The sequence below is a fragment of the Mobula hypostoma genome, chromosome 6 (assembly GCF_963921235.1).
Source record: "Mobula hypostoma chromosome 6, sMobHyp1.1, whole genome shotgun sequence".
NCBI classification, from domain to species: domain Eukaryota; kingdom Metazoa; phylum Chordata; class Chondrichthyes; order Myliobatiformes; family Myliobatidae; genus Mobula; species Mobula hypostoma.
In genome coordinates, this window is record NC_086102.1 from 142,037,520 (window position 1) to 142,049,714 (window position 12,195).

Here is a 12,195-nt window from a genome sequence, read left to right on the forward strand (position 1 = left end):
ATGAGTAATGGTCATCCTCAGCTTTTGGATAACATGAACTCTAATGTCAAATTGAGATTTCAACTGGTAAAACTGTAATAGGCCATATTTTTGCTTTTCTTTCTTTTCTTTCCTTTAATAACTGTTTGATAAAACTAAAATTAGCAAATACACTTTCCTTATCATTGAATGTGTTGTATGATCTGTTATTTCTTGCTGACTGTTAATTGTGTATGGGCAGTATTTACACAGCATTCGCTCTAATTGGTGTTCCGTTAATCAAAACATCCCAACTTTCCTGTTTAGTTGACTACCATATTATTCCAAATCAAGACGTATATTGTCTATGAAAGGTGGCCTTCGAACTACTGAGTAATGTGACTGTTAGCAGAGGGGCTAACGAGCCAAGGTTGAATTCAAACCCAGTGAAATGGCTACAAATAGATGGAGCCATTCAAAACACACATAAAATACAGAAATCAAAAAATAAAAAACACTAGAAATATGCAGAATTAAAAGAAAAAATTGCAAGATTATGAAACATAAACAGGTTATACATCGTCCCAATAGTAATCTTTACAACTGGTATCATCTCAACCCAAAGTCACGACACAATAGAATAAAGCAATTAGACCTACCCAGCAATACTTATGTAAATCTTCAGAAAGCTACAATACGAAACACTGCTTGAATAGTCCAAACGTTCCTCGCAATTGAGAAATGAATGTGTTTGGCAATGCCTGTCCCTCAGGTTTACCGGCTAATGCTGAGATAAAAACATACCAATAATAATAATTAATGAATAAGCAATAAATATCAAGACATGAGCTGAAGAGTCATTGAAGGTGAGTGTAAAGTTCATAAGAAGAGTTCAGTCTTGGGACAAGTGAAGTTGAGTGAAGTGATTCCATCTGGTTCAAGAGCTTGATGGTGGAGGAGTAATACTGTTCCCAAACCTGGTGCTGTGAGTCCTGAGGCTCCTGTAGAGAGCAGCAGTGAGGAGAGAGCGTGACCTGAGTCGAGGGTTTCCTGATGACGGATGCTGCTTTTCTGCGATAACGCTCCATGTAGATGTGCTGAATGGTGGAGAGGTCCTTACCCATAATGGACTGGGCAATATCCATTATGTTTTGCAGTGCTTTCCATTCAAGGGCTTTGGTGTTTCCATACCTGGCCATGATGCAGCCGGGCAATACACTCTCCATTACCCATTTACAGAAGTTTGTCAATAATTTAGACGTCAAGCCGAATCTTTGTAATACTCTAAGTAAGTAAAGGCGCTGCAGCGCTTTCTTCATAATTGCACAGCACTGAGCCGCCACCTCTATTCTTTCATCAGCAAATTCAGATGTGACTTACCTTCAATATTCTCAGCTGGGCAGAGTACGAGTCTTATGAAATTGTCACATGATGGAACTTAAAATTGCTGATCCTCTCCACCTCTTAATCCTCCAATGAGGACTGGCTTATAGCCCTTAGTTTCCTCCTCCTGAAATCAATAATCAGCTCCTTGGTCTTGCTGACAGGGAGTAAGAGGTTGTCATTGTGACACCACTCAGCTGAATTTTCAGTCTCATTTCAACATGCTGATTCCTCACAACCTGTTGTCACCTATGTCGCCTCATCTTACTTTGTAAGAAGTGGTAGCACTCAAGCTCTGCCACAACTTGATGATCATTCTTCAGTGATTCAAGGCCACCCCTGAAACGTCACTTCACTCATGAAATGCATTGCGGAGATCATACCCGGACCTCTGGTAACTCTCTTAGCCACCAGACTGGAATGCCTCTGATCTGGGCATCAGCAGATGGTTGGATTTCTTGATTCATCCAGGCTCCTGTTTGGGAAAGACACTGGGGATATACTGGTAGATAACACACATCAAAGTTGCTGGTGAACGCAGCAGGCCAGGCAGCATCTCTAGGAAGAGGTACAGTTGACGTTTCGGGCCGAGACCCTTCATCAGGACTAACTGAAAGCAGAGATAGTAAGAGATTTGAAAGTGGGAGGGGGAGGAGGAGATCTGAAATGATAGGAGAAGACAGGAGGGGGAGGGATGGAGCCAAGAGCTGGACAGTTGATTGGCAAAAGGGATATGAGAGGATCATGGGACAGGAGGCCTAGGGGGAAAGAAAACGGGGAGGGGGGGAAACCAGAGGATGGGCAAGGGGTATAGTCAGAGGGACAGAGGGAGAAAAAGGAGATAGAGAAAAAGAACGCGTGTATATAAATAAATATCGGATGGGGTACGACTGGGAGGTAGGGCATTAGCAGAAGTTTGAGAAGTCAATGTTCATGCCATCAGGTTGGAGGCTACTCAGACAGAATATAAGGTGTTGTTCCTCCAACCTGAGTGTGGCTTCATCTTTACAGTAGAGGAGGCCGTGAATAGACTTATCAGAATAGGAATGGAATGTGGAAATAAAATGTGTGGCCACTGGGAGATCCTGCTTTCTCTGGCGGACAGAGCGTAGGCATTCAGCGAAACTATCTCCCAGTCTGCGTGAAGTCTCGCCAATATATAGAAGGCCACATTGGGAACACTGGACGCAGTTTATCACTCCTGCCGACCCACAGGTGAAGTGTCGCCTCACCTGGAAGGACTGTCTGGGGCCCTGAATGGTAGTGAGGGAGTAAGTGTAAGGGCATGTGTAGCACTTGTTCCGCTTACAAGGATAAGTGCCAGGAGGAAGATCGGTGGGGAGGGATGGCGGGGGGGGACACGAATGGACAAGGGAGTCGCGTAGTGTGCGATCCCTGCGGAAAGTAGAGGGGGGGAGGGAAAGATGTGTTTAGTGGTAGGATCCCGTTGGAGGTAGCAGAAGTTACGGAGAATAATATGTTGGACCCGGAGGCTGGTGGGGTGGTAGATGAGGACAAGCGGAACCCTATTCCTAGTGGGGTGGCGGGAGGATGGAGTGAGAGCATCCACTGGTAGATGATTGTTTGTATAAACTATGGTTAGTTATTGTAATCTGAGTAATTCATTGAGATATTGGCCTTTCTCATATCAGAAAAATGAATTAAAAGGAATGGAGTATTAGAAGGATGTTGAGGAAATCCAGAATGTGGAGGTGATTGAAATGCTGAGTGTATGTGTACAGTTCTTCAATGACAGGAGAGTGGAAGGCTTTGACTGTTCAACGTGTTCAACAAGAGAAGTGGAGCAAACATAATGAATGCGGGAGGTGGGAAAACTACAAGGAACCACTGTGAAAGACAATATTAACTCACACTTGGAGGGTCAAGGGGTTCATGAAGGGAGAGGGAGCAGAGCATATTGAAGACAAATCACGTTTGACTCATCTGGCTGAACTTGCTGGTAAAGAATAGAGGTGGCTGATCAGTGTTGTGCAGCAGAAACTGTACAGATAGATTGTTGCAAGACGTTTATCAGTTGAATAAGGTATCTCCTCAATTTAGGCAGTTTGGGAAAAAGAACCAAAATGCTACTTTGACCTTTGTGAATGGACCTGGGTGATATGTAGCTGTGAATGTTCCTAAACTATTTGGTTTAGACAACAATTAAAATGATAAGAAAGCACAACTGAAAGAATCTACAATGCAACAAATGGCTTTCTGTTGCTTTTTGACAATAAATGAAAAAGAGGATTTTGCTGCATTTTGCTGATGTTTAATGTTGTGTCATCAGAACAACAAGAAACTGCCTAGTGAGACCTTTCTACCCTGCATATAAATACCAACTCGTGTTAGACTGTGAAACATTCAGCTGGTTACCAGACTCACTGTGTTCAAAATGGGAAAGGCAAGGGCTACTCAGTAAATGAACTAAATGAGAATTCTTCATGAACACCTGAGAAACTATTAACACAGATATGTTTCTTCCCACAGGTCATCTTCTACGAGGACAGGAACTTCCAGGGTCGGCACTATGAGTGCAGCTCCGACTGTGCCGACCTCTCCCCTTACTTCAGCCGCTGTAACTCCATCCGTGTTGACAGTGACTGGTGGGTGTTGTACGAGAGACCCAACTACATGGGATACCAGTATGTCCTGAGCAGGGGAGAGTATCCTGACTACCAGCGCTGGATGGGATTCAATGACTGTGTCAGGTCCTGTCGCAGTTACCCATATGTAAGTAGCAATTTCTTTTTCAGGGAATTTGATCTTTTGCAGTTTGGCTTTGCTGATGGAGAATTTGCCTCACAAGCATCTACTGGGTATCAAATATGCCTGAGTGTATTAATATGAAGGGCATTTCAAGGCATAGGAGGCAGTAGTGTTGGGTCTCGTAAAGAGAATTAAGTTGGATAAATCCCCAGTCCTTGATGGGATATAGCCCAGGTTATTGAGAGAGGCAAGAACTGAGATTGCTGGGACCTTGACCAACATCTTTGGATCTTTTTTAGCTATTTGGAGTTTCGCAACAGTTTTGGTCGTCGAGGCTTTGGAGAGGGTGCAGAGGAGGATTGTCAATAATGCTGTCAGAATGAGAAGACGTGCTATAACGAAAGGGTGGACAATCTTGTGTGGTTTTCTCTGCAGCAGCGAAGGTTGAGGGGGAGATCTGAGAGAAGTTTCTAAGCTTATCAGAGGTATCGATAGAGTAGACAGACAGTATCTTTGGCCCACAGTTAAAAAATATAATACCAGAGGACATGAATATGTTTTAAGATCTAAATGCAGAATTTCTCATATTTTCTCCTGGGTTTTTCTTTAACATATTTGAACCAGTAGTAATGCCAGTTGGAGACATTGCTGAGGCAGATAGTTAGTGAAATGATCAAATTGCATCTGACTTTATTTCCCATTGATGTCAATGTCCAGTCTGTGAATTAGTGTTCAGATGTAGTGTATAGTCGGAGAATAGTCTATAAAACATAACTAAAACAGTGTTTCCTATTCCAGCACCGAGGTGGAAACTACAGGATTAGGATTTACGAGAGGCCTGACTTTGCAGGGCAGATGATGGAATTCATGGAAGACTGTCCCTCAGTCTACGATCGTTTCCGTTACCGTGACATCCACTCCTGTCAGGTGATGGATGGTTACTGGATCTTCTATGAACACCCTAACTACAGAGGCCGACAGTACTTCCTGACACCTGGGGAATACAGGAGATACAGTGACTGGGGTGGCTACAACTCAATGATCGGGTCCTTCAGGCACATGAGGGACTTCTAAAAGTTACTCTTGAGAAGCTAATTTTATCTTGTTGTAATATTTATGGAGGTAGTAAAATACCTTTGATGACACTATCAGCTCACTTGGTTCATTTACCTTGATCCCACTGGAAATCCCAGTAGGACAGTAATCATAATCTGAGGACCACATTAACTTGTTTTACCACAGTTGGTTTCAGTTAACAGATAACATTATGATGACTCATAGGAGGCTGAAAAATGTACACTGAACAGAAAGTTGTTCTTTGCCTCTTGTGTTATTGTATCCATTGTGTGGTATTGAGCTCCATTTCTGAATTTATTTCCCCTGAATTTAATGAATACAAATATCTATCTTTATGAAATTCATGATTCTGATGGTTTGTGAAATGACTTCACCAAAAGTCACCTTTTTGTTTTACAAAACATGATGAATTCTACCAAAGTTGAGACCAGTGTAAACAACAAGAACACATGGACAGAAATCTGCTGGATAGTTGGAACATATCTATGATTCTCTGTGAGTCCGCATTGTGAAGGATGGAATTTGACGTGGAATGACTTGAAGCTGTAGAATCTTCTAAGGAAAGTTAACTGAAAAAGAAATAAGCAAGCATTATTTAATCCTTAGTAAACACAGATTAAAAGAATATAATAAGACTAAAAAGTAAGTTTTGGAGAGGATGGTGAATCTCTGAGATTGTCTATCCCAGAATGTTGAAGAGGTGGCTCATTTGGGATATTGAAAGAGAAGTGGAAGCACTTTTAGAAAGTCAAGATATAGGGAAATGGCCCAGTTTAGCAGCAGATTCTGGTGGTGTGGCAATAACTTCTTACAAATTAAGACTATATTTGTCTGAAAGAAATATGGAAAGTGTGTAGTAGTTTAGCATAGATGCACAATCTGAGTTATAATTGAAGCTCATCAAATCCACACATTTTTGGCCGTTTTCACTTAAGATGGAATTAAATCAAAGCAGAGTGTTGTTTAGGGTTTTAATTCTGAAGGTAGAGTTAATAGATATTAGAGCAAGGTTTTTTGCTTTGGCAATGAGCAGCGATTACCATTACTTTGAGAAGCTTTCCTCATGGCTTGTTGAGGGATGCTAATGTAAAGATAGAAGAACCTTTTTTACATTAAAGTTACTTTTCTGTGTTCTTTGGAGTAGAATGAAAGATGATCTTATTGAAACAAATGACTGCCTAAACCACATATCCAGTTTGATGTTGAGATCTTTCCATCACTATGGGCTTTGAAAAAGTTGTCATAGCTACAATTATTTAAAGTTGAGGTATTGAGAAATTTATTCTCACTCAAACTGGCAAACCAACAACCCAGTAAAGTTGCAGCTAATTTATCTGTCGTGTATGTGTCATCTCATAGAACTGCCTGAAATAATAATCTCAGATGTAACCTCCTTAACAATAAGATTTCCCCAGAGTGAAGGAAACCGATGGATGACATTAGAGAGGTTTTTAAAATTATGAGAAGCCCGTGGAAGATAAAGTATTTTTCACAGGGTAGAGGAGACTAAAATGAGAGGACATAGATTTAGGATGTGAGGGAAAAGAGGGGACCTGAGGGCACATTTTTCCCACAGAGTGTGGTGGGTATATGGAACAAGCTACCGGTGGAACTTGTAATGGTGGGTACAATTTCACTGTTTAAAAGGTATTTAGACAGGTACATGGATAGTAAATATGAACCAATGCAGGCAAGTTGGTCCTGAAGAGGTGAACAAATCGGTCAGCATGGATAAGGTCAGCAACCACATGGAAACATCTCCACCTGGAAATTTCTTCCAAGCCACACTCACACAATTGAAGATATGAAAACAGCTGAAGTTACATTGGATATTTTTAAAGCTGTTATAAAAAAAAACTAACAACTGGAAAAGTACCGACAGTGATAATAGTCATAATTATTGGTATAAAAATTTACTTGCCTTCATTTGTACCTATTAACACATATCAATAATTTTTTCAAAAACCTTGAAAGAGTACCCGAATTTTTGACAGAAGGTAAAACATATCTCTTACCAAAAAGAGAAATCACAAATGACTCATTAAAATATTGTCCTATTACTTGTTTACAAACTATAAGTAAAATTGTAACTTCATGCATCTCATAACCAATCACCACTCACTTAGATATCCACTATATACCTACAGAAGAACAGCAAGGATGCCTTAAGGTCATGAAAGGATGTAAAGAACAACTGATAATAGATGCTGTAATTCCAAATCAAGCCTGGATCAACAGCAGAAATCTTTCATGTTGCTATATTGACAAGTAAAAAGCATTTGATTCTGTCCCACATTCATAGTTAACTGAACTTTCTAATACAGTATATATAAACTACACTCAATACTTGTGAAATTCCTACATCAGATGAAGCATTGGTGCACTCTATCTATTGACAATTAAAAAAGAACAGCAATCATTATCAAAATAAACCAATGCATTTATTAGGGCAACTCCCTAAGCCCATTGGTTTTGTCTAGCTCTCTAATTTACTGATTCGGATGAAAATAGTGTATCCAATCTGAAATAACCAAACGAATTACACCTTGACACACCTTCTATTCATGGATGATTTGAAATTATACGCTCCATCATCCGTAAAGCTAAAGCAATTAAATCAAATAGTAGAAGTATTTTTGAATGATATGAACTTGAACTTCAGACTGGATTAACACAAAATATAAAGAAAACTGCAATAAAGGTCATAGAATACAAAACAGAGCAGCAGGAAACAAAAGGATGAATATGAAACATTTAAGTATTTGGGATATCAACCGCAGACCAAATAAATCATAGTACAATAAAGGGAAAACTTGCAACAGAATTTTCTTCAAAGCTGAAGAAAATTTGCCAGACAGAGCTCAATAGTAAAACTACAACAACAGCAGTAAACACTTCTGCTTGGACATAATTTCAAGTCCACATTGGGTAAAACTTGAATGTAAATCCGTACAAAGGTTCTCACTGGGTTCTATTTCAGGGACTTTGTTTCCCTTTGCTCTTTCTAAATTGCATAAACAACTGGATAATCCAATAGTTAAATATACTTTACGAATATGGTTTCAATTTCAAAAAATGTTTGGGTTGAATCAATTGATTTTAGTAAGTCTTATTACATCTAATTTTTTTTCAACCCTCTATTACGGATCAAGCCTATTTGGTTTAGAAAACCAAAGGTAAATTACGATTTTGTGATCTACTTTTGGATAACTGTTTCATGTCCATTGAACAATTATCTAATAAATATAGCTCACCTGTGGCTCCCCGTAGCTGTTTGCATGCGACAGCAGCCACACCCTGGGCAACGGCTTCGACAAGCCGGCTAAACCAGGTGAGGGTAGCCGACGGGTCTCAAACCCTCGGTGCGATAGGGAGTTGTCTATCCCAGCATGTGAAGACAGACTCCGGTAGATTGAGCGGACGAGACCAATGGAAGGTCCAACGGTCAAGAAGGCAGTCTCTGCAAGCGTCGTGGAACGTGTAGAGCAGGACAAGACACAGAAGACGTCCTGGTCATCCACTGCGCCTAGTCCCATTTCCAGCCGTCTCGACTCTGTCTTGCCACTGGATCCAGATGGGAATTGGGAAGAGAGAGTGAGGCTGATGCTGCGCAACTCTCCTTCACTTAAATCCAAGTCACACGTTAGTCTCCACACCATCATAATGGCGTCGAGGTCCCCATCGACGTCGATGGACGAACAGCAGTAGTAATAAATATAATTTGCCTAGATCACATTTCTTTAGATATTTACAGATTAGAAAATTTTTAAATACTGTTCTTCCTACCTTTCCAAATCTATATCTGTAGTGTTCTCGTGCAGTGTGTTGAAACTCTGACTAAACACCAAGTTAAACTGGATCCAATGATGACAAAGTCGTAGTAAGGTTAAACATTTACTGTTCACTCTTCCACATTAACATCGTATGGTGAAAACTGTTGATAAAAAATACAAACATATACAGCGTCTGTTTCATTCTGGAGACCACCCGCGCTCTCTTCTTTTAGCGAGTGTCTCAGCCGCCCCGAGTAGCGGGCGAGGGGGGTCGCGTCAAACTGCCCTCGAGCTCGAGCTGACCCCGCGTTTGAAATTGAAAAGCCGGCACATGCACTGCCCCAACTGCTGCTTCCTTAACAGAAACCACGTTAATATTTTTACTTCAAATACATTCTTTTGAACTTACGGCGTTGCTTCTATAATGTTTCTTTGTGGGTAGAAACGGAGCGCTTCACGATCATGCTGCACGCATGATACCCACCTTCACACCTTCTTCAAAGCGAAGTTACACACAAGACGCGGTGAAACCAGAGGTGACGTCATCACATGCCGTGATGTACCATAGACAATGAATTTACCTTTGTTAAACTGCAACATAGTTATCAACTTTTAACTTTAACTAGAAAATAGTTACAAACAAATCATTTAAAACGTAGACCCAACGAAGTCAAATAAATGCCTTAAGGGCAGCACACTCCCCGCCTGACCTTTGTAAGGTCACTATAAACACGGTATAGAACTTTAGTCTCCAGATCAGTCTTTAGGTAGAAGTAGAACAACCTCTATAACTGGTCTCAGGTTTCCTTTCCAGGGTACGTTGCAAAGATGTGAACAGGTTGACTGCCTGCTCGTTCGTGTTTGGCAAGTGCTGGCATGGTTCTCTGAACGGTAGTGGGGTGACCCAGTTGTTTGCTTCGTCTCTAAAGACCTTTGTGTTCATTATTTTTAAGAAGATGACATCTTCCACCGATGGAGCAAGTTTATTATCGTGCTTAGTTTGAGCAAAGACTGACTGTCCCAGTGTCTTCTCAGTTACTGTACTATGCTCGTGTGTTTGTTGTGCTTCCTTGATACACATAACACTTGTGGAGGGCTGAGAAGTTGAATGGCAGCCTCTTTCTAGCACATTAGTCTTGAGCGTGTTAACTGTCGGTTTGTGTATGTTGCCAGGGCACACTTCTTCTATCACCACCCAGCCCAGATCCAGACGTTGGACGAAGGGGGTGTTGTGTGGTACATTGACCTGCTGCCTGACTTTGTTCACCCTAAGAACGTCTCTTCCGAGTAGCAGGAGTATTTCTGCTTCCGGATCCAGTTCTGGGATGTGCTTGGCAATGTGGTGGAGGTGGGGCTGGTGTAGCACTGCTCTTGGCGTCGGAATCTCGGATCGGTTGTTCAAGATCTCATTGCACACTAAGAGTGGAGGGAGACTGATGACGACTTTGCCATCCAGCGACTCGAGCTGGAAGCCTTCTGCCTTCCTGCCATATATTTCTGCGATGCAAGAGCAAGTTCTGAGGTAGTATGGGAATGGATTACCCTTTACGCTGAACAACTCGAAGAACTCTGGTCTCACTAGTGAGCGGTTGCTCTGGTCCTCCAGAATTACCTAGGGTTTGATGGCCTTGCCTTTGGCTCCCTTAGGGTATACCTTAGTGAGGCAGATCTTTGAGCACGAATGGCTCGACTGACCTGGACTACAAACTTCTGACAATAGTTGTATTAGCGTGATGCTCTCCCTCCCTGCCATCCTCTTGTGGGAGTGGAGGAGCCTTGGCAGTTTGCGGTGACGGGCCGGGATGCATGGCTCCATCGTGATTAGTACTGTTATATTCCGAGCACTTTACAGGGAACGTACACTCTTTAGCGAGGTGGGAGGTAGAGGAACAGCACTTAAAACATATTCTTTTTTCCTTGAGAAGGGCCTTTCTTTCACCAAAAGGTTTGTTTCGAAACATTCTGCATTTTTTGAGGGGGTGAGGTTTGTTGTGCAATGGACAATTCTTGCTAGTGTCATCGTCGATTGCGGAGACTTCGGTTTTATGCACTGAGACGGGTTTATTGATGACAAAATTGTTCAAAATGGGTTTGACTGGCTTGGTGTGAGTTGTGGTGCTGCCTTGATTCATGAAGCTAGTGTCGTTTCGCCTCTTTGCCTCCTTGCACACAAACCTACTAAAATACTCAAAGTCAGGGATCGACCACCATTCTCTTCTTTGTACTCTGAGCCAATAGACACCCATCTTTCCTGCAGCCCAAATGGAAGCTTGTCCAAAATTGGTCCAACTCCACGTGAGATATTCAGATACGACAGGCCACTTAAATAGCCGTCTTCTTTAGCACCTTGAAGCTCCATGAGTAAATCTCCGAATTCTTGTAATTTAGTGTGGTCTTTGGCTGACACCCCAGGAAAATTGTCCAGCCATTGAAATAGCGCCCTCTCAATAATTTCAGGGTCCGCATAGCAGTCCCAAAGTCTCTTCCATGCTTTGTGTAAGGCTAGTTTGGGGTTACTGATATAAACTGAGCATATTCGTTTCACCTGTTCACTTGATTCCTTTCCCAGCCACTTAGTCATAAGGTCCAACTCTTGGTTTGCTGTGAGCTGGACTCCGTCGATGGCACTGGTGAATGAGGAGTACCACGCATGGTAATTTTCAGGCTTATCGTTAAACTGGTACAGTCCTGAATTGACAAGGTCTCATCGCGCTAAATACTGTGCCAAAGGTTCTGCTGCAGGTGGCGTGCTAGCTGGGGGAATGTGTTGGGGAACATATGACTGAGCGTGTACGTTCATGATGTGATTTGGTGTTCTGACTTCAGCCTTTGTGTCTGTTCTCGCCGGATCTGGTAAGTTTGGTGTCGGAAAGTATTCGTAATCAACGCCTTCATACTTGAGTTTGTGGCAAGGGTGCAATTGTGAGTTGTCTTCCCCAGTTGGACCTATTATGGCAATTTTTGGTTTACCAATGACAGAACCAATTCATTGAACCTCTTCAGCTTGTCAGATGATTGCATTTGTTACATTAATGGCTAGAAGATCCATTTTGCTGAATTGGAAAGAGATTAATCCTCCTACTACATTTCGTTGGTTCTCTCAAACTATGTTGTGCTTAAATTTAGAAAAAATTAGAAGCGTCATTTATGATCTTTCTATTAAATTCGAAAAGACTTGGAGGCCATTTATTCAACACTTCCATATGATATAATTTGACCTTTTCCAAACCTATTCTATTAATTTGAAATGTATGAAGAGAGGAGCGGAGTTAATGACACTAATGGTCCTATTTGA

General features: G+C 41.6%; 1 protein-coding gene across 1 annotated transcript; it reads left to right on the forward strand.

The window, feature by feature from the left end:
- Window positions 1-5,124, forward strand: LOC134348782 (gamma-crystallin S-1-like). The gene is made up of 3 exons (XM_063052587.1): window positions 1-66; window positions 3,832-4,074; window positions 4,849-5,124. The coding sequence occupies exons 1-3, from the start codon at window positions 1-3 to the stop codon at window positions 5,122-5,124; spliced, it is 585 nt and encodes a 194-aa protein (XP_062908657.1).
- The last annotated feature ends 7,071 nt before the right edge of the window (window positions 5,125-12,195 follow it).

What these genes read in the sequence shown, in the direction of transcription:
- LOC134348782 (XM_063052587.1), top strand. Translation starts at nt 1, where the DNA reads ATGAGTAATGGTCATCCTCAGCTTTTGGATAACATGAACTCTAATGTC. An exon ending in TCAAATTGAGATTTCAACTG is followed by an intron (nt 67 to 3,831) that starts GTAAAACTGTAA and finishes TTCTTCCCACAG; the next exon opens with GTCATCTTCTACGAGGACAG. An exon ending in CCTGTCGCAGTTACCCATAT is followed by an intron (nt 4,075 to 4,848) that starts GTAAGTAGCAAT and finishes TTCCTATTCCAG; the next exon opens with CACCGAGGTGGAAACTACAG.